At 36.5% G+C, this 23,059-nt stretch overlaps 1 protein-coding gene across 4 annotated transcripts; it reads right to left on the minus strand.

Moving 5' to 3' along the window:
• Nucleotides 1-1,416: 1,416 nt before the first annotated feature.
• Nucleotides 1,417-22,804, minus strand: LOC100255086 (phosphatidate phosphatase PAH1). 4 transcript variants are annotated; one of them, XM_002274210.5, is made up of 11 exons: nt 22,519-22,802; nt 20,282-21,981; nt 19,569-20,167; nt 19,393-19,466; nt 12,173-12,257; nt 3,688-3,774; nt 3,120-3,192; nt 2,667-2,710; nt 2,424-2,552; nt 2,243-2,341; nt 1,417-1,723 (listed from the first exon to the last, which is right to left on the minus strand). In XM_002274210.5, exons 2-11 carry the CDS (start codon nt 21,780-21,782, stop codon nt 1,667-1,669), a joined length of 2,748 nt encoding a protein of 915 aa, XP_002274246.1. In that variant the 5' UTR covers nt 21,783-21,981; nt 22,519-22,802; the 3' UTR covers nt 1,417-1,666. The 4 variants fall into 4 exon arrangements, with proteins under 4 accessions (XP_002274246.1, XP_010653492.1, XP_019077333.1 ...); XM_010655190.3 differs by having other exon boundaries at nt 1,417-1,732; nt 22,519-22,800; XM_019221788.2 differs by lacking the exon at nt 22,519-22,802 and adding an exon at nt 22,067-22,174 and having other exon boundaries at nt 1,417-1,732.
• Nucleotides 22,805-23,059: the final 255 nt, after the last annotated feature.

Consider the following 23,059-nt stretch of genomic DNA (forward strand, 5'->3'; position numbering starts at 1 on the left):
AGCCAGGCTGAAAAACACAACCTTTCCCTGCAAATCATGATCAGATTACCAAATACAATCTTATGTTTTTTTATAAAAATAAAAAATAAAAAAAAATAAAAAAAAAATAAAAAAAATTGGACTGACGAATATTGTGTCGGAACCGGCGGAAAAAAAAATGGAAACAAAATTCTTAACTTTCCCACACTTTCTTGGCAACCAAACAGAATCACAACAAGCCGAACCATAAAAAAAATTAAAACTTTCTCCATAATTTTTATCATACTCGATTTCATTGTTAAAAAAAACGAAAACTTTAATTTTTTTCAACTTTTCCACACTTTCTTGGCAGCCAAACAGAATCACAACAAGTCAAACCATAAAAAAAAAAATGAAAACTTTTACAGAAAAAACCGAGGGCAATGGTCTCTCATATCTATACTTCATTTCCTTCTTATTGGTATTGAGGCAAGGATCTCCACTCTATGATTGGCGTGCGGGAAAATGGGTTTTGGGGCAGAGGACAAAATGATTTTTGAAGCAGAGAAGAAAAGAAGAAAACGGGCTGGGGAAATGGGTTCATCCTACGTGTTATCCTACGTGTTAAAAAGTGCCGTAGAATTGGAATTATTTTCCAATCTATGGTATTTTAAAAATTATTTTTTCCAATTGTTGTATATTTATCAAGAATCCACCTCTCGCCACCTAAAACAACAATGAAACTTCATCACCGAAATTTGAATGAAGTGGGACGGATGGCCCTGTAGCAGCCGTCTCATTAGTTGAGAAGCCATTCCCCGTAAGAGGGACCAAGGAGAAGCTTCGGCTCCTAAGGACACGTGTAGGGCACACCACCCATTATTGAATTGATATATATAAAAAGGTGGGCTCAATCATAATGGGTCATATACGCAATTAGGTCTCATTGCTTTATACCATCGTCCAACAAAAATGATTGGGATTGTAAATTCAATGGGTATCATTTCAGTACTATGGTTTTCAATAGTATATGATACTAATAAATAAATAAATAAATAAATAAAAAGCATGACAAAAATATGGGAAATTGTAAAAATAATTTTAATGAAAAGTCAAACCCTTCAAAATTATTTCATGATTGAATCAATCATCTCATCAGCTGGGTTAGCAAAACAATTTTACTAACCTAAGAAAATCTTTAACTTATTAGGTGTTGGTAATTTGTTAATCAATGTTAGAGTATTTAGAACTCCATGAAAAGGCAGACAATATTACAAACCAACTGAGAAAAAAGAAAATCAGTTAAAATTATTTGGATTTAATGTCAACAACAGAAGCCACTGATCATCCACTGGGCAGCTCTGCATGTCTACCTGTTCATCCAACCGCAACAATGTAACTGTATAAACGTGTCCATTTGCAGTCGAATTAGAAAGACTCAACTCTATAGATAACAAATGAAAGGGGAATATGCAGGCATTATAGCTGTCTTTATTCATTGAATGACCCATCCAATACCCAGAAGAACCATACAAGTCTGTTACCATGAATTATGACATGAGAGAATGACCACGAGCTTGCCAACATCAATTTGAGCTTAAAGATGGGGCAGGCAGAAAGAATGCCAAGTATGAATACAATATACGCAAGCTTCAAAGCCACTGATCATATAGATGGTAGAAAAGAGCCGTTTTCTAATACTTATGGCCTATAACTCAATGTCTGGCAATGGCATTTTCCAAAAGTTCCACGAGTTAAAATCTTCCTGCAAAGGCTAATATCAAACAATAGAGTTATTACCAAATAGTAAGAAGGCATAAACAGAGCTCTAACAGTAGCAAAGAATTTGAGTTTGCTTGGTAACTGTTTTTAAAAATAGCTTTCTGTTTTTAAAAACAAAAAACTATTTTCCTGTCTCAAAAACCATGTGGTAATTTTTTTTTAACAAAAAACAATTTGTTGAGAACTTGTTTTGATTCTTTGAAAAAATATTTTCATTATTTCAGTTGTTTTCACTTGTTTTTTATGAGTTATTTTAAAATATAACTGTACGAATATGAAGAATAATTGAAAATAAAGCACTACAAAAAGTTATTTTTAAGAAATATATGGAAACACAAAAATAGGTTGAGAACATTCCAAGTTTCCAAATAGACTTTTGTTCTAAAAAACATCACATAACCGTTTTTGAAAACGTTCCTAAACAGGCTTTGATTCCTTTGTTCACTTTGTTGTTCTATTCCCCATCTATCTATTTTCAAAACATGAAATATGTAAAATTTACCTGTTCTACCAATGAAGTTGGGGGAAACATGTCATTGACGAGAGTGTGTAAAGAGGTGTAGGATTTCACATCAATCCGATGACTAATGGCCACTTCACCCTGTCAAGTTCAAATGAAAATTTCAAGTAAAATGCCCTTGTAATCCCAGGATGGTAGGCCATGAAAAATATTGGTGAAGTACCTTAGGGTTGATGATAAATATTTTGCCCTTTGGGATCCCAATCTTCCTATAACTGAGCTCATCTGTGTCTCTATTTCCAAAACCAGCATAGAATGGATTGTAATCAGAAGGAAAAAGTGCTCTAATATCCTGCAAAAACATAATTTTAAAATATAAATTATGAAATTGTTTGAAAGAATGAGCATTTTACTAAAATTCATCCATTCCACATACAGTTAAGAGGTTCGGCCTTCTCATACTAACCTCTAAACACGCAATCTTAAATTCATGAGGCGCTCTTCTAATTACTGCCACCAGTAATTGAGAAAAAAAATTCAATCAATGATGAACTTTACAATTTCTCTTCAGAACAAAGGCAGGTAGCATCAATAAGCAGACAAAAGTGGAATAATGAAACCTAGGAAGCATATATTGATTAAAAATTCCATAGATGATTCTTGTTTCATTCTACTTTAAAGGATTAGGAGTACATTGATGAATGAACAAGTAAACAACATGGTGCCTCTACACAGAAGCAACAAGGAAAAATCTACAAAAAGTCAACATTCAAAAACATATCATTGCCTGCCCCAGAGCTCAAGAGTGTTTCACACTAGGGACCTAGAACTATAAATAACTATTGACGGTATTTATGTGAAGCTAAAGCAGATCGATGATTAGAAGTAGCAAACAATTATCCAAAGAGAAAGATCTCACCTTCTCGGTATAATGAAGGAAATAACCCATCAGGTGAAATAACAATAGGCCCATTAGGTAAAGCTTTTCCATCCTGCAAACATAAAAGTGCTATCAATTGCCCATATATTTTTAGCATGATAGCAGCACAGCTGACACCTCACGTCTACCAGAGGGCAAGAGAGATCACCGGTAGGGAACCACGGAAAGATAACTTATGTCTATGATTTGATCTAAGCCACAGCATGTGACACAGAAAACTAGCACATACAAATAGCTATAGAGATGTCAGATATGGTCCCAAATACTAGGATATGATATAGGTCTCAGCATATGACAGGCAATCTTTAAAACAGACAAAATACTATGGATTTGTTTCTTTTTTTGTTTGAAACAAAATGTTACAAATGTAGGGAGTAGGATATGTTTGCAAACTCTACACCGAAAACTAGAAAGCCATGCTGTAGTTGATGTGAAAATATAAGGAACTTTTAACTTCAACCATGGGTCATCATCTCATTGTTTAATTCATTCAAAACAACCAAAGAACAATGACCACCTAATCTTAAGACAAGTGAAAAAAGAACACCTGTTTGAGATTGAGTAGAAAACTTCTAGTTAGATATGCCTGAACAATTGCTCGTGCACTGAGAAAGAGTAGCTGATATCCATTCTCCTGTAGTACATGCAGAATTCAATAATTATTAATTATAACACAAGATCTAGCCATTCTTGCAAACACTCCAAATGCAACTCAAAGATCATAATTTACAGAATAAACCGACAACCATATATAAAGAAAAAACCTCAAAAGGAACAGAATATCTCAATAAATTGTATAAGTAATTTGGATATTGGTGTCAGAACAAGTATTGAAAGAAGGCCTCTGCATCCATAAGGTGGTAACAATCCAGTGAAATATGGTTTTGGGATGCCACATTTTGAGATCCATCAATGGATTATTATATATATATATATTATTATTATTATTATTATTATTATTGTGATAGGTAAAGATATATATATATTAGTAATAGAAAAGAGTACACCAAAGTACACAGGACGAATACAAGGACCACCAAAGGAAGCCCTCAAAAAAAAATACACATAAGACACTAAAGAGGACCCAACCCACTCTACAAAATCAAACAAAGGCATTGAACCTGCACTTCACTTATATACAAGCTAACCCAAGCAGAAAAATTATATAGGAACAAAAGTTTTAACTTCTCTTTGATCAGGTATTGTATGTTTATGAGAAGGACCTCTCATCCTTCTTATCAATAATATTTATCTTCATTTCTCATAAAAAAAATTTTTAAAAAGTTTTAACTTCTAATCATTTTGTTCCTTATCTTCAAAGCCTCTTTGATTACATTCTTGCCAGATTGTCTAAAAAATGCAAAAAGGGCAGCTTTCCACACCTTTTTCCTTTTCTTCCCTACAAATGAGTCATGCCAGCTTAAAATGATACCATTGACCAAGGAAGAGATCACCCAATCTACACTGAATAAGGAGAATAATGTGCTAAAAAATCCTTGCTTTGAAGCAATGAAGAAGAATGTCATAAATTCTCCTTCTAATTTACACATATAGCATCCATTCATCAGTGCTAGCCCTCTCTTATGGAGATTACTAAAGTTACTACTTTCCCCCAATTTGTTTCCTTTGCAAAAGAGCTAACTTAGACAAGACCCATGGGTTCCATATAATGTTCTCTGGAAAAAGGACCACCCTCCCCACCTCCAAGACTGCATAAAAGGATTTGACTGAAAATAGTCTTTTTTTCCCTTCTTTCCAAATCACCTAGTCATTAACTTCCCTTTTAATCTTCTTTGCTGGCAACATTGAAAAAAAATTCTTAACAACTTACAAAATCATTAACATGCCTTGAGAAATGCAGGGACCAAAGTCCTCCCCCTCCTAAGTCTTCCCACAAATCCACCACCCAAACTTCCCTTGACAAAACCAAAGCATACAAAGAGGGAAAGGGGTTACACAAGGGCTCCTCCACATACCATCTATCTATCCAAAACTTAACCCTTCTGCCATTACCCACTTCAAAAAGGGTTTTACTAAAGAAGAGATCCTACCCCTTCCTTATAGCTTTCCAAACACCAATCCCATAACTACCTCTTAACTTCACAAGGGTGTCGGCCCGCTCCTTCCTTCCCATACTTCCCTTCTATAATTTACTTCCATAAGGCATCCATTTCAAAAACATATCTCCAACTCCACTTTCCAAGGAGAGCCTGATTCAGCAAAGAAAGGCTTCTAATACCCAAGCACAACCCCCCACCCCCCCTTCCCATTTTTTTTAATCTATGTAAACAATAGACTAACTAACCAAATGAAGCTTCTTTTCCAAACTCCTGCCTTGCCAAAGAAAGTCCCTTTGAATTTTTTCTAATCTCATTTTACCTTTCTAAGGATTACAAACAAGGACATGATGTAGATTAGCAAGCTCTACAAAGTACTTCTAATCAAAGTCTTCCCGCTTTCGAGAGGTATTGTCTTTTCCATACCGATAGTCTTCTATGAAACTTCTCCTCCACTTTGTCTCAAATTGCTTCAGATTTGCAAGGGGCTCCCAAGGGCAATCCTAGGTAAAAAGAAGGAATTTTCCCCACTTTACAACCCAATTCTATTGTCAAAGCATCTACATCTGTAGCCCCACCCTCCTCAATTGGGATCAATTCGCTTTTTTCAAAATTAATTTCAATCCCTAATAATGTTTCAAATGCAATGAGTAGCCAACTTAGATGAACTAATTGATCTTGTGAATCCTAACAAAAGACCAAAGTATCATCTATAAACAAAAGATGCGAGACTTCTACCCCCTTTCCCCCCGCCCCCCTTGAAAACCAAATAAGTAACCGCACCCCGCCCCTCCTCTCCCTAGCCCTCACCAACAAGCAACTCGACACTTCCATGGCCAGAACAAATGAAAAAAGGGAAAAAGGATCCCTTTGTCTCAACCCCCTCAAACTCTAAAAGAAACCTAAAGGTGTTCCATTCACTAGCACTAAAAACTTTGTTGTGGAAATACACCAATGTATCCATCTAATCCATTTTTTCAATAACCACTAACAAGAAAGCCCAATTGGCATGGTCATAAGCTTTTTCAATGTCCAACTTACAAATGACACCACTAGAACCATCCTTCAACAATGAATCAATAGCTTCATTCACTATAAGGGTTGCATCTAAAATTTGTCTCCCCTCTACAAAAGCATTATGGAACTTATGCACCACCTTTCCCACCATTTTCTTTACTTTATCTGCCCAAACCTTTGAAAGGAGCTTGTAAAGATCACCCACTAAACTAATTGAATTGAAGTCTCTTAGGTCCTTGGCACCCACTTTCTTCAAAATTAAAGCCAAGAAAGCGGCATTTAGGCTCCTTTCAAACTTGCCTATAGCAAAGAAAGAGAAGGAAGTCTTGGCATTTAGGCTCCTTTCAAACTTGCCTCTAGCAAAGGAAGGGAAGGAAGAAGTTGATGGAACTTATCATATCTATTAAATCTTTGAACTACTTCAAAGTAATGATGACCAATAGTATGTTAGAGTGGGAAGTCAAATAGAAAACACATGTCCATAACATCATGATACTCAATGAGGCTACTCATGCATTAAACCGTTAGTAACCAATACAACAAAATATACAATGTTAGTGGTACAAAGACCATCTAAGAATCTTAAAAAGCATATTTTAGCAAAAAAATAACAATATTTCAATATACATTTGCAAAGAATTAAGAAATTCTTAAGGAAATCATGAAAAAACAGGAATAAACAAACGAACTTTACTATATATTCGGTGTTCAAATAAATAAGAAGCCTTCAATATTGTGTTGTGTAGGATGCTAAGGAGGAAAGGTTTAGTCAACATTGGCTTCTTGGAAAAAGTCATATTTGTCAAAACAAGAAAGATTAGTTCTTTTAAGAGTACTCACTCGAGCTTACCAATCTATTTTGTGTCCCTTTTAGCGATGCCCAAGAAAGTGAGGGATCATATTAGAAAGGATTCAAAGAGATTTTTTGTGGGAAAAATCTTTGGAAAGCCAAAAAGATGCATTTAGTAAGGTAGTCTAGGGTTTGCAAAGATAAGAAGTTTAGAGGTTCAGGCATTTGAAGATTAGAGGTTCTTAGTTGGGTATTACTCAGCAAATGGTTGTGGAAGTTTGCCCTTGAACAAGAATGCTTCCAAAGGAAGATCATCCAAGGAAAGTTTAGGGTACTAGTTAGGGGGTGGAACACTTGTGAGTTGATACGAGTCTTTGGAAAAACATAAGAAAAGAATTGAAGGATTTTAGTCATAGGATAGCTATTCAGGTTAAAAATGGTAGATGTACAAAATTTTGGTGGGATAGGTGGGTGGGGAAAGGAGGAAAGGAAGGAAATCTTTAGTGTAAAGTCACTCTAAAGTTCTTTGTGTACTGAATCTAGGGTAGACTTTCTAAAGAAATTCAAGGTTCTTGAGCTTCTATGGGATCATATTTTTTCACTTAGGAAACGGTTTGGGAGAAAATCTCAACTTTAGACATATTAATGAAAAGGGCCTGAACAATAGTAAATAGATGTAGTCTTAGCAAAGAGAGTGAATAGTTTGTTGATTGCATTTTGATTCACTAGACAAAGATAAAGGTGTTATGGACGTTCCTTTTATCAATTTTTGGTCAAAATTGGGTGTTTCCAGCTCAAGTGAGAAATCTGCTCCTCGAGTGGAAGTTTAAGGGATTAGATAAGAAGAGCCGCTATGTTTGGCAAATGGCACTCCCTTTGCTTGTTTTGGTGTATTTGGAAAGAGCAAAATAGCAGAATCTTTAATGGAGAAGAACTTGTAGATTAGAGGTTAAAGGAGACTTTTAATTCCCTCTTTGATTGATCCAAAGTTTTGTTAAATATGGGAAATTTCTCATTGTTGGCCTTCATTGATTGCTTTATCAGCGAATAGTTTGGTTTTGAGGCTATGTTTTGCAAATACCTGGTGGTATCCCTTATTTTGTTTTTTGTATCTACTTCCTATATATTTAGGGTGTGCCCCGTTTCATTGGCACTCTTTCAATAGATTCTCTGTTTGCTTATCAAAATAAATAAATGAATAAATAAAAATCAGTTTTACACAATGCTTCAGAACTCATGCCAGATTTATGGACTAATCCCAGAACTAGACCTTCAGTTGTAACTTATTCAGAAACAGATTGAACAGGCTTAGCATAGGGTAAACCACTCCCCACCTGAATTTCTAATCTAGATTCCAGATTGTTAAAACCTATATATATATATATATATATATATATATATATATATATGATAAGTAAAAGGGTAACTTGTTAAAATCTACAATTATCAATCCTACACCACACATTTTGATGGATTTGTTAGCATAGAATCCTAAAATTGATAAGGTTGTTGGAATTGGGAGTTGGCCCCGCATAAACAACTCGCACTCCTGCAATTGTTTTCCATAAATATAAATGTTTGGCCACATAACACAAGCTGATGCTCATCTATAATACCCTGAGCCCATTCCCGTAAAACTTAAAAATGCATATTTGGACTACGATTATTACTTGGAAAGCTTTAATTAATTCATAGAAAAATCTTCAAAGTTCTATCTCCAAGTCTCTCTCAAATAGAAAAAGAATTTTCAAATCAACTTTATTACATGTCCTTTCTTGTTGAAAAGGTTATGAAGTATGTTTTACATTTGCATGTATTCTCAAATGGCACTTGTTCAGTGCTTTTTTTTAAGTTAAGATTCGATCACAGAAAGTATTAGGAAAGCATTAGGGAAAGTAAAAAAAGTAAAAAAGGAATCCAAATTATCTTATTTGGTTCACTGTGGAAAGTATAAAGGAAAATCAGATACAACAAAAACTACTTTAAATTTGATGAATTTTCAAATTCTTCATTCCTATATTGGATGGAAAAGAAGAGAAGTAAATTTGGAGAGCTATGTAACAAAAATTTATTAAGCTTAAATCCATTTTTTTATTTTCTTCCATTTTTTACTCCTATTTTCCCTCAAAACTTCCAAGATCTGAACAGAGCCTAAGGGAATGAAGATTTTATTGAGAAAAACAGAAATACAAAGAAGAACAGGGAGCCATACCAAAGCATGAGGAGAAGGCAAAGGAAAATTAAACTGCAAGGCCAACAACCTGGCTAGGCCATCTTCATGATGAGTAAAAAATGGCACTCATCAAGTTTCATCATTGTTCCAGAAGGTTTCAATTTGTCGATTCAGTTACTCTAGCTAGAAAATTGAGTTTGTTGTCTCTGGGGCAAACTGCTGGGAAAGAAGTTATGAATTTCCATTGTGATTTTCATGAGTATAAAGCTACTTTTGTTATGTCAGTTCCTAACAAACATCAAAAGTCTTTGGCCAATTAGTTTGGTTAGGGGTTTGTACCAGCTATCAATGAATATTTTGGCAAGTGGGCTAAAAAAGACCATGGGGAAGTTCAGAACGCTTTTATGGAGGGAGGCAAATTTCACTGTTGGCCTTATTGCTAATAAGGCCATAGATTTCAGAAGAAAAAGTTCGAGCATGGGGCCTACCAGTGAATTGGACATTGAAAAAGTTTACAACCATGTGGACTAGGTTTTTCTTTTAGTGGTTACAAGGATGGGATACATTTGGTATCTCTCCATTGTCAGGTTTCTGGTGTTGGTTAAAGGGACTATTGAAATTTTTTTCAAAGTTTGAGAGGTCTGAGGCAACTTTGCTCCCACTTGCTTGCCTTAGTAAAGGCAGCCTTCAGATGTTTTTTTTAAGGTGATGGTGAATGGTTCCATTAGTGGCTTTAGGAGGAGGGAGAGTAGAGATCTCTTGTTATTTTTTTATGAAGATTTTTCTTCTTTTATTTTTCTTTCCTTTTTTTTCCCCCGCTTTTGTGAGGCTAGTAACGGTTGGTTGATATTTTTCTGGTTTGAAGTACCGTTGGGACTAGAATTAATTTGCAGAAGAGTGACCTCATTCAGGTGGGAGTTGAATGTAAAGTGGATTGGTCAGCATTGGTGCTTAGGTGCTAGGTAGGAAAGTTGGGCATAGTGTATTAGGTCTTTCCCTTGGAATTACATTCAATTCTTTTTTGGTTTACAATTCTGTTGACAAACAGTGTGGAAGAAGCAATTCTTGTTAAGGGGTGGGGGGAAGGGGAGGAGGCAACTTATGCTTATTATTAATGCATCTTTCCAAGTACCAATTTAGTTTATGTTCCTGTTTGTGATTTTTAAGGCGGTTTGGGATTAGACTTAAAATGATTTAACAGAACTTTCTATGAGATATGGCCTTTTAGATAGAACATTGCACTTAGTAGTCAACTGTCTACTCAGGAAAATGGAAAGCTGGGTATCAAAAGCCTTTTGATCTTGAACAAGGCTTTACCAAGTAAGTTATTGTGGAAATTTTCTGTCAAGCAAGATTGCCTATCAAAAAAAAAATTCTGTCAATGAGGGGGAGGAAGCATACATGATAGGTCTATACAAAGCTATTAGAAGATTTTGGCACAATGTTGTTGGGAGTCGTTGCAAGACTGTTTACCTGTCTTGTTCAGCATTATGCCAAACAAAAACACTTGATGCCTAATTTATGGGTTAACAAGACCTTGGGAACCCTTGTCTTTTGACAAGTATTCATGAAAGGGAGTTGGAATGGTGGATTCACTTCTTCAGCATATAAAGATGACAATAGTTCATACATGATGCAGGGATCAGCATGAAAGGTGGCTAAGAATGGGGTTTTCGTTGTTAAATTCTTCCGTAAATTGGTAAATCTTCAGGGTTTTCTGCTTCGTTTCCTGTGAAGAAGGTGTGGGGGTTTGAAAGCTTCTTTTAAGGTGAGTTCTATATTTTGGGGCCAATGTGAGAGAAGATCCTACAACAAATCAACTGACAAAATGAGATTCATCTCTGGTTATAGGTGTTGCCAGTGCAAGCTATGGGATGAGTCCACCAACCATACTATAATCTATTGTGGCTCTTAGTTTATAGTGTCATCCTTATTTGACATTTCTTGGGTGTTTTTTCAGTCAGTAAAGGATATTTTGCTTATTTCTCCTTGTAGTTTTGTGGCCAAGATAAAGAAGAACGTTTACAGATGGCTCTTATGCTTGTTTTGGTGCATATAAAAAGAGCAAAACCAAAGGATTTTTGAAGGCTTGGAGCATTCCAATCAAGCATTTTTTTTTTTAGTCTTTTCTCAATCTTTGTTTGAGTGGTGTGAGTATCCATTCAGGTTCATTTTTTACAGTTTGTTTAAGGGAAGGCTTTGTTTAATGTTAGGTTTTTCCCTGGTTTGTGATTGTTGTATATACTTATTGCACATCACAGCCCCTCCTTTTAGGCATCTATTAATATGTCTCTAATTTGCTGTATACTAAAATTGTTGCAGACAAGAATTACTCCTATTTAGGTTTCAACATCTTGAATAATTGAATTAATAACTTTTCTTTTATAGGCAAATTAAAGATATTAGATTTAGTTAGACCCCAATCAAGATAGGGGTGCAACTCAGACGCACAGGGAGTATACAAGGCACAAAAGGGGAAAAAAAAAAAAAAAACACTTGCATCCATCCAAACCTCAAGCTTGCAAGGTTATTAGAGAGCTCTTAGAACAGAATGTGCGCTAATCATAAATTCCCTCACTTATAGGCTGTTTAACTTCACAAGTAGGAAACTCAATGGATTGTCTTGGTAAAATTTTTACTTCTAGGGTCAAAACAAGATCAAATCAGCTATATGGTTTCTTCTATTTATGTATGTGCGTATGGTTTTGCTAGTACTTTAAGAGGAGGTTGCATCAGCAGCCTAGAAATTGTCTTCCAAAAATTCAAATTGAGGGGGGAAAAAGAAAAGAAAAGAAAACCACTTTCCTTTATTATGGAGGTTTATAGAATTAAATTTTACTACAAACAAAGTATCAATCTTTCTGTGCTACATTGTGATGGCAGGATGAGTTTTCAAGACCATCACAAGGATCTAGTATTCCCCTACACCAAACATAAGAAGGATCATTCAGGTAGATGCAGATTTCTTATATTCAGAGGTTACACATGGACATACCTTAATGGCCGAGAAAAGTCGAGCAACCCCAGATTGAGTCCAATCTTTTCCGACTAAAGGCATGAACTGACCTAGAACATCAGACCTGAAAAACACACATTAGGGTAATTCATGAGCCACGTCAAATCTATATTTGATTGTGAGCCACCACAATGCAAAGTCAAAACTAGATCTACTATAGCTGTTATTATGCTGCAAAGGATGTTCAAATATCACCCAATTTTTCAAGGTCGTTTAGCTCTAAAACTAAAAATGACCTTGAAGGATGTTACTTCGTTCACATAAAATACAAGATAAGTGATGAGGAAGGAAACTCTAGGGTTCATTCACAAAGAAAGGAAGACAAAGATCATTTAGTTTCGTTCTCCTATTCAGAGTCTTTTTATAGTAGGATTGATTTTTAGTAGACTTCTGTTGTTTAGTTTTTATTTTAGTTTGTTCAAATTCTATTTTAATTAACGGTTGACCTTTTGTCAAGTTTCTATTTCTTTTAATCTTCTTTATCATATTAGAGAAGTTTCTATGTCGTTTAGTTCCTAAATAATATTTCTTCCCTATATCTTTTCTTATCTTTGAAAGGAAAAATAAGAAGCTAGGAAAATTATCCTATTAAGGAAGAAAGTGATAAGAGTCCATATATACCTACGTGTGTGTGTGTGTGTGTGTGTGTTTTGATAACCAAGGAATCTTCAATGCTTGAGCCCTTTGGACTCTCCATGGGACCCAAACTTTGAGGTGCTCATTACACTAGCCATAACCAACACCTAGTAATCCAAGGCATTCAACCAACAATAGAAATTAAACCCAAGACCGAGAACCTCTACCACACATTCTAGCATTCGCCCTAACCAATTGGGCACTCTAACTAGCAAGTCCATATATACCAACGTAATCTTTCAAAATGGGAGGAGAATTTAATAAAATTTTTAGCATCTTATGTTTTTTTTTAAGGTGTGATTGTCTTCTTTCTAAGTGTGATTGCTTAGAAAGTACAAAGAGTTACCAAGGAACCTTGATGTGATTATCAAAGATTTATTTTCTTCTTTTTTTGGCCAATTTTTATTTTCTTCACCTTATTCTATAACACAAGAAGGTCACATAGTGGTGGAAATTTTAAGATCCAACATCAATGAGTTTTTCAACTAAGTGATTCCATCCATGATGCCTTACACAATATGCATAACACCCAATCTTAGTTTCAATATGAAGATTTGAATATTACCACATGATCAATCATGAACATGTGCATATATCAATCACAAATGTGTTCACATATATAGGTAAAGGGAACATATACATAAGATTGAAAGAAACATTATTATCCTAATCAGTTTTTGGATATAAGAGATGTATGGGAGAAATTATGTCATCAATGCATACAAGCTATACACACCACAAATGTTGTGTTAGTGGAGGATGAGGAAGATATCAATAGCCTTGTACAATCTCCCCTAGCTGCGTCGAGGACGAGGAAGATGTCAGTGTAGTAGACACATTATACTAGTGTAGATCCCTTACACCTTGTCATTATAAATGTTGCATTAGTAGAGGAAGCCTCTCGTTTCCTAAGCTCATCTTATCCTTCCACTTCTTCTTTTGGGTGGGAAAATCACTCATTTCTCTCTTCTTCTACTAATTTTTCTCTTCTATTGGCCTCAATCCCGTTGGATGAAGCCATGGGGCCTTTGGTTCAAAGGGAGGTTATGAGTGGGACCCCTTTGGAAGGTGTTGTGTTGGAGCTTGGGCCTTTGAGTATTATTCAAGTAGATGGATTGGTAGTAGAGACAATGGGTTTCAGTACGAGGGTTGGTTATGGTGTTGAAACTAGTGGATTGGTGGAGAGGTTTGTTCTAAGGACTCGTTTGGGAAACTGCTAGCCTTTAGTAGGTTTGTAGAGTTGTTGGTTGGAGGATTCGAGAGTGAAATTTTAGAGAAAAAAAAAAAAACAAAGTTAGAAGCTTTGCTCTTGGAAAAAAGAAAGTATCAGCATCTATGTCTAGATTTAAGAGAGTGTTGTGCAAGCTATAGTGTTCCATCAATTATGATTTCGCTTTGGGGACAAGAAAAAAGAGAAGGAAGTCTTTTGGGAACCGTACAAGTTTTGTTGATGAACATTAAGATCCTCTCTTGGAATGCCAAGGATTAAATGTCGTGGATAAGCAAAAGGTAGTAAAAACCCTTATCAGATCTCAAAGGGTAAACCTCTTCTGCCTACGAAAGACCAAGGTTCAGCAAATGTCAGAGATGTTGGTGAGAAATCTGGGAATAGGCAGATTCTTGAAGTAGGGAAGTGTGAATTCTAGAGGTCATGTAAGGGGGATTTTGGTTTTTTGGGGTAGCAGAGTGTTGGAGCTACTGAAGATCAAAATAGGAATGTATTCTTTATCTTATCAGTCAAGAACTGTGATGACAACTTCATTTGGGTATTTTTTTTAGTGTATGGGCTGGTTTGTAACACTAAGAGGGAAGACATGTGGGCAAAGCTTGGTGATATTAGGGGATTGTGGAGTGATCCCTGGTGCATTGGAGGGAATTTTAACATGGTCAGATTTCCTTGTAAAAATAGAAATTGTTTGAGAATGTCATCAGCAATGAGATGTTTTTCGAAGATAATTGAAGAGTTTCAACTAAGGGATTTACCTCTCACAAGGCGTCATTCTACTTTGTGTGGTGACCTGAATAATAGCTCCTCTTATAGGCTAGATCGCTTCCTAGTTTCAAAAGAGTAGGAGAGTTATTTTAATGGTCTTTATCAGTGTTTGCCCAAGCCTACTTCTGATCATGCCCCTATTCTACTGGATGGAGGATGAATCAAGGGTAGAAAAATTCCCTTTCGTTTTGAGAACATGTGGTTGAGTGTGGAAGGGTTCAAAGACCTAGTTAGGAATTGGTGGACGAGCTACACTTTCAATGACTCACATAGTCACATCTTAGCTTGCAAGCTAAAGGCACTAAAGCAGGACCTCAAAGTATGGAACAGAGAAGTGATCAGGAATATATCTTCAAAAAAAAATGTTGCACTCGCTCAAATTCGTTTTTAGGATACCCAAAGAAAGAGATTTGGGTCTTTCCCTTGAAGACACCAAGGCTAGAAGAAGGGCTATGGAGATTTTCAGAAGTGTGCATGTATAAAAGAGACCTCGTGGAGGCAAAAGTCAAGAGGAGTATAGTTGAAAGAAGGTGACAAAAAGTCAAGGTTCTTCCACAAAATGGCTAACCCCAAAGAAAAAAAAATTTCTTGTCTACTATCAAAGTGAATGGAAGAAGGTTAACTAAGGAAGATGAGAAAAAGAGGAGGTGGTTAACACTTTTCAAAGCATCTTGTCAGAGACCGAGGATTAGAGACCAAGTATCAACAAGTTGCATTTTTCCTCTTTGTGTGGTCAAGAGTCAAGGCCCTTGGAGGATCCCTTTTTTGAGAAAAAGGTTCTTGCAACTCTTACCACCTTGTGTGGGACAAAGATGCTAGTTCGGATGGGTTCACCATAGCTTTTTGGCAATTTTGTTAGGACATTGTCAAGAATGAAGTTATAGGCTTCTTCGCAGAGTCTCATGATTTGGGTCATTTTGAGAGAAACCTTAATACCAATTTTATTGTGATATTTCCTAAAAAAGAGGGCGTAGAGGATTTGAGGGACTTCTATCCTATTAGTTTAACGGGAAGCCTTTATAAGCTCTTAGCTAAAATTTTGGCTAATAGACTAAAAAAAGTGTTGGGGAGGCTGACTTCAAATTCCCAACACGCTTTTGTTTTAGGCTGACAAATCTTGGATGCAATCATTATAGCAAACGAGGCTTTAGATTCAAGGCAAAAAAGCTCAAAAAGGTGGGTCATCTACAAAATGGATATTAAAAAGGCCTATGATTATGTGAATTAGGGTTTCTTATTAGCAATCATGGAAAAATGGGCTTTAGGGCTAAGTGGGTAAAATGGATTCGGTGGTGCATCTCCTCAGCTCGCTTTCTAGTTTTGATTAATGGGACCCTTATAAGTTTCTTCCAACGTTTTAAAGGCTTGAAACAGGGAGATCCTCTTTCCTCTTTTCTTTTCATTATGGCAATGAAGGCATTTTCTAGTATTCTGAAGACTACTATGAAAGGAGGTTTCATTCAGGGTTTCTTAGCTAGTGGGAGAAAAGTGGGTATGGTAATGTTTCCCATCTTCTTTTTGCTAATGATACTCTGATTTTTTGTGACTCAAACAAGGAGATTTGGAGTCTTTGAGTTGGGTGTTCATGTGGTTTGAGTGTTTGAGGCAATTTCTGACTTAAAAATTAATTTAGATAAAAGTAAGTTGATCCCAATAAGGGAGGTTTCTAATACAGAAGATTTGGCCAGGATGGTGGAGTATCAAGTAGATTCTCTCCCTTCTACTTATTTAGGGCTCCCTTTGAGAGCTTCCTTCAAGTCTATACAAATGTGGGATGCAATGGAAGAAAGATTTCAGAAACAACTTGTTTTTGTGGAAGAGGCGATACTTATTAAAATGAGGGAGATTGACTTTAGCAAAAAACATTTTATCTAACCTACCAATCTACTATATGTCTTTCTTTGTAATTCCTCGTAAAGTGAGCCTTAGATTGGAGAAGCTTCAAAGGGACTTCCTTTCGGAGGGAAGAGAGTTCCAAAGTAGGCCCCACCTAGTGAATTGGTCAATTGTTGGCTTAGATGAAAAGAATGGGAGGCTTAGGTATTAGAAAATTGTCGACTTTAAATAAGGCCCTTTTATGGAAACGGTGTTGGAGATTTGCTTCTGAGAATGAATCTCTTTGGAAACAGGTGATTGTAAGTTAGTACAAAGAAGAAGGAGGATGGTGTTCTAGAGCTTGGAAGAAAGGTTATGGTGTGGGCCTTTGGGGGACGATTCAAAACGGATGAAAGGAGTTTAACAACAGAGTTGGTTTTAGAGTAGGAAATCGTTGGAGGGTAACGTTTTGGAAGGATAGGTAATGTGGGGAGGATACCCTGATTGAGGTTTTTCAAGAGTTGTTTTCAATAGCCTCTGATGAGGAAGCCTAGGTAGACCAAATGTGGCAGCAAGTAGGGGAAATGGGTCATTGGATTCCAGTGTTCATGAGACAAACTGGAAATCAAAAAGGATGAAAGAGTTGCTTAGAAGATTGCACGTGATTAGAAAGGGCACTAAGGATGTCATGACTTGGCAGTTATCAAAGGGAGACACCTTTATAGTTAAATCCTTTTACTCCTCCTTAGCAGGCTGCTTTCTAAAAAGATTCCCCACAAGCATTGTGTGGAATCCTTGGGTCCTAATAAGAGTTAGCTTTTTTGCTTGGGAGGTAATTTAGGAAAAAAATCTAATTCTAGATCAACTAAAAATAAGGGGTTGATGTCTACCAAGTAGATGTTATTTATGTAAAGGTGAAGAGAAGTCAACAAAGCATATCCTCCTTCACTATCCTAAGGCAATCATGTTGTGGCATCTTATATTCACTATTTTTTTATGTTCAATGGGTAATGCCTTTCTTAATCACAAATGCTCTCCTTACTTGGCAGGGTGTCTTTGTATGGAAGAAAAGGAAGAAGGCATGGAAAGTAGCTTCTTTGTGCTTATTTTAGACCTTATGGAAGAAGAGAAACCAACAAGCCTTTAAAGATTATGATTTGACGGACCAAGCTATTTTACGGTCCTTCATGTACATGTTTTTTTTTTCTTTGATAGGTAAATTTTTGTCCAAATTGGGACTTGGATCTGGATCCTTCCACAAACTCTCCTCATCTCTTTACCACTTGAGCCAAGCCTCAAGGGCATCATTATGCACATGTTCTTGCAACGAGCCAGGGTGCATTTAAGCTCTAGCTCATTGTCTTTACTTAACTTTATCGATTAGTTAGGTTGTACGTGAGGAGAATGAGTGGTTTTTTGTATATCCCTCTATTTTTTTTGGTTTTGTATACATCAGATATACTTTTAGGCTTTTTTAATACAATTTCTTTTACCTTAAAATAAAAAAAAAAAAGTTTAAAAAAAATAAACTATACACACCACAAAGACACAAATCGAATAATACACCCTACTCATTAAGGCCCCTAGCAACAATCATAAGTACTTAACAAGCATGAGTGCAAATTACAATTTCCAATGAATTGTCTATGGAGTTATGAAAAGTTATGTGTTTTAGAATTAAAAAAAATAAAAAATAAATCAACAAACTTTTTATCAATCTTTAAAAATGATGAGATGATTGTTAACTTACCAATTGAACTAAAAGCTTAAACTAGCTAGTAGGTCAATAATGTATATCAAGCTTATTTAATTAATTTGGCAATAAAGGCTAAAACTCTAAGACTCCATGAGAGCTTATTTAATTAATCTTAGACTAAGAGCTAAGGAGCCAACACCTTGTTAATTTGGGGCAAAGGGCTAAAGCTCTAACCCTTTGCCTCACGAGCAACCTTCTTTTAGATTTCCACATGGACTCAATAAATTATGAGAAATAAACATAATGCAGTGAGGTTCAAACTCATGACCTCTTGACAACCAAAACTCTAATGTCATGTTAAACTACCAACTAACCTAAAAGTTGAAGTTGTTAGATAGTGAGTCAATAACGTGTATCAAGCTTAATTAATTTTAAAGCCCTAACAATGATAAAACACTTTTTAAATACATAGAAGTAAGCACGAAGATTGGCAAGAGGAATTAAAAGCAAATATCTAAACTGAAATAAGCCACTTGCCAAATGCCATTTTAACTAACTAGGGCTCACATCTTGGTCATGAAATGTCAGAAAACTAGATTTAAGGGTTCAAACAAGAAGTCAGACACTCCATGATTCCTCTTGTAAAATAAGGCAATTCTGATAAACCAATAAGTCAAACCCTTTGGGATTCTTTTTATAAAATAAGGCAATTTTGATAAAGCGATATGCTTTGCATTAGCTCATGTACTAGACTTTTTAATTATCTGGCCTCCTAAATTCGCATCCTTTACAAGGAAGCCTTGAAGGGCAAGAACTTTGACCTGTTAGCTAAAATTATGGAATGCTACCTACCTTTTATGCACTTAATCAGGGGAGTTATGGACCTATAGACCATTTTATGAATATATCGATGTGGCCAAAAGTGGATCACATGATAGATGGAGAACACGCTAAAAGAAGGGATGGTGGAACAATCAGTAACTACCAGCAGCTTCAAGCAATTTACAACAGCAATCATATTTATCAGCCTAATCTATACAAAGACTTCGGGAGCCTTACTTGGTTATTGTCCCGTCAACATCTGAAATTACAATTCTTGCATTCCACTTCCATAAGTAAATATGAGCATCAACCTGTCAAAAGCGAAAGTTCCTTAGCAGTTGAAACAGAAAGGCATCCAACAGACTTTTTACATATTGAAATTGAAATTTGAATATTAGACACCAATATCAGACCTGTTGTGTTCCAAGAACCCTGGTAGAGAAACTGAAGGTTACCATATTTTGACCTTCTTTTAGGTTCAAAGATGCAATCTGCTCAGTGGTGGGGATATTTGTCCTTCCAAGTTGCTTCTTCGGAGTCTCACTACCACCAGGGGATGGTGGGATTGGTTCTACATGTGTGCTTTGTGAGCCAGATTCAGAATCAACAAATACATCTTCACTTGATGAGTTACTGTCAGTGTGCTGAAGGGTTTTAACCCTTCTAAAAGGAATAGGCCAGAGCCTCCATCTACGCCCAGAAGAAGTGGCTGCAATTTTAGAATCACCACCCCTGGCCTTTGGTGTCTCATCCTGTTCCACAGGAATTGCATCTTTGGGCTCAACAGGTAAATCTAAACCGAATGCAGCCATTCCAAGAACGATGTGAGCAGCTTTATCCCATGTCAAGTACTTCTCTCTAAATCTAATAATTAGGTTTTCATTCTTAATAATTGATGGTGCAGAAGTTTTAAATTCCTCCTCAGAGATGCGCTGTGCTTCAAAGGCTTCAGCAGCAGCAACCAAACCCATACCAGCACGAAGTTCCTTCCCACAAAGAGAGATCTCAAACCCTGCAAGATCAAGATGGATGTTAAAAGAACAAACGAAAAAGGAAAAATCTAATACAACCAAGCAATAACAGGGAAGTCCAAAAATTACAATGAGGACAAGTAGGAGACCCTTACTTATGCTTGAATCTGTTTGTATCCCTTCACAAGATATTGTTGCCTGAGTTTCCACGGTCTCACTTTTACTACATGCGTCTTCTGGTGCAGGTCTTTGTGGGCTACCATTTGTCCCTTCCACTGCCAGCATACCAAACTGTTCATCCTTCCATTCTGGATCATTACGCACAGAAGGAACAGACATGTTGTCCAATTCAATATGTTCCATGCTCAACTCATTTTTCTCATTGGGTTCAACTTCAACACATAGATCTGGAGATGTAGTGTTCCAAGGAGATTCAGGATTACAGGAAGATAACTCATCGTCATTACTGAATTGAACAACATGACCATGTTCAGTGTCATCAACTGCTCGAAGGCCTTGAGGTGATTTCTCTTGTGAATTTTCCATGCCTTCTTGGACCTTCAATGAAGAATTAAGATGTCTGATATCACCATTCACAACCTGCGTCGCCAATTCTGTTAGTTCCAAACAGCTCCTAAAAACATCTTTCCTTTCTATACTGATATTTTTATCTTCTAAATTACTCTGCATGGAAGGACCTCTTCCCTGGGTTGCAACATCCTGGGTTCTGTCAGCTAGAGAGGCCTTTTCCTTCTCTCCTTCACAAACTTCTAACTGATGACCGAAAGCACTGTTATCATTATTCACACTGCAAACATTTTGAGAATCAACATTAGCTGAAGCTGAGTCCAGCTCATTGAGATAACCAGCAGCCCATGGACCTTCACCTGCACTAAACTCCTCATTACCTTCACAAAAGTCAGTCCCTTCACCAGGGCCCAAATGAAACTGAGGTGTGATTAATTGCAGATTTTCAGTATTCCCTTCTGATGAGGAGATGGGTGCCGTCAGTATATGACCATCCACGCTCACCAACACCACTTCTGAATCCAAAGCCCGTGATTCCCCAAAATGACCTACATGATCAAAACTCTCGTATTGATTAGATCCATATTCAGACAACTCAACTGAGCCCTCATGAGAGGATTGGTCATCTTGGAATTCATAAAACCTACGGTCATTATCAGATTCCACTCTCTCAAGCCAGCCACCAGAGGAAGCACATTCATCTCTAATTTGAACCACACCAGGATCAGAAACACTACTCTCAAGTTTACAAGTATTAACAGTAACATTGTCACCATTGTCTTTGCTACTATCATCAATAACTTCTAAACCATCTGACTCCTTTATAATCCCATTTGTTCCCTTACCTTCACTAGAAACTTCCCTGATAAAATAAGCTTCTCCAGAATTATCAAGATACATATGGAACTTGGCTTCCACACCATTGACGCTGATGCGAACCATCTTTTCTGCACCTTTGAGAACACCCTGAAATTTACCAAACCTAACATACCAAGGTGTGGTTCGGAAGGTCCCATCTTGCTGCTGAACAACAATTACATCAACGGCCCCACCAAAGGGATGGAAGGGAGTGGCAACAGAGTAAACACCTTGTGAAATTAAGCTCCCGACTATACCAACCACATTCATCTGATGAAGCTATTAATAACCTCACAAAATTACAAATACTGACAAAGCCCTAATAGTAATCTAGTATCAAATCTTTATTCTCAAATCAAAAAATCCAGCAGATTAGTATAAATACTCCTCTCCAAAGACCAACACAATGAGTTTTGCAATTTATTTGGTTCTCTTTGTTGATTATATGATTCTCTTTCTTCTTTGAAATCTGCATGCAATTCAAAATTCCAAATAAACATATGAGAAAATTGAAGACTGGGACCAGGGATTCAACAAAGGAACAAAGAACATACAGCACAACCAGGATGAATTCAATTTCATTTCCAATTGAATTGCAACCATGTCGCTCCATTTGTTTGGTCAGCGAAATGAAAAGAAGAGAAAAAGAGAACAGGAAAACTAAAAAAAAAAAAGAATAAAAGAAAGAAAGAAAGAAAGAAAGAAAAAAGAACTTTATCCAACCCACACCCAAAATAGTACTAAAATTCCGATTTTTTATTTTTCATATCCTTCATTTTCTCAGCAACGAAACAGACAGGCCAGAACGTCAATCTTTATCAAGAAAATTGCCCCCAAAAAGTTGACAACGAAGAAAGGAAAAAAGAAAACTACACTGCAACTTGATAATCAAGATCACTTGAAAGAATGCCCACACCCCCCACCCCCCACCCCAAAAAATGCAGATACAAAAAATAAATTAAAATTCTTAGAAAATGCAGGAATTTTTCAACACGCTGACACTCACAGATTCAAACTTTAAAATTGGCCAGGTCCGACGAAACTCGTCCGCACAATCAACCGATAAAGGACGAAAGCAATCGGACAGCTGAGTACTGAGATTGCCCCCACTCTCTAATTTCGTAGGAATTTTCCTGGAAAATTCTCTCTATTTTTCCCTCCGATGGTGCTTAAAATTCTTGAATTGAATTTCTAACGTTTGTAGCGTTGTCGATCCTCATCGTTATTAAGGGCTTCGAAGTTTGGACTTTTTATTTTGAGCATCGGATATGCATTTCTTGGCAATAAATAGGTAACCCTGGATTTGACGCAATTCAATAGTCCTCTTCTTTGCCCATATTTACAAAAATACTTTTCCAACGATGCCTTAAAGTTTAACGTGGAAGGGTATTTTGGTCAATAATGAACAGTTCCGTGCGAAATGTGTGTTTCCGAGTTGGAACGGACGGCGGCGGACCACCACCTCGTAGTTCTCGTCATGAAGTAAACAAAATTTAATATTCCAATGTTAAATGACTCAATTCTCCTCAACTCCTTTAGTCTGGATT

The sequence above is a fragment of the Vitis vinifera genome, chromosome 8 (genome assembly GCF_030704535.1).
Source record: "Vitis vinifera cultivar Pinot Noir 40024 chromosome 8, ASM3070453v1".
Classification (NCBI taxonomy): Eukaryota; Viridiplantae; Streptophyta; class Magnoliopsida; order Vitales; family Vitaceae; genus Vitis; species Vitis vinifera.

What these genes read in the sequence shown, in the direction of transcription:
- LOC100255086 (XM_010655190.3), bottom strand. Translation starts at nt 21,782, where the DNA reads ATGAATGTGGTTGGTATAGTCGGGAGCTTAATTTCACAAGGTGTTTAC. An exon ending in ACAAACAGATTCAAGCATAA is followed by an intron (nt 20,168 to 20,281) that starts GTAAGGGTCTCC and finishes TTGATCTTGCAG; the next exon opens with GGTTTGAGATCTCTCTTTGT. An exon ending in TTAAGATTGCGTGTTTAGAG is followed by an intron (nt 2,553 to 2,666) that starts GTTAGTATGAGA and finishes ATGTTTTTGCAG; the next exon opens with GATATTAGAGCACTTTTTCC.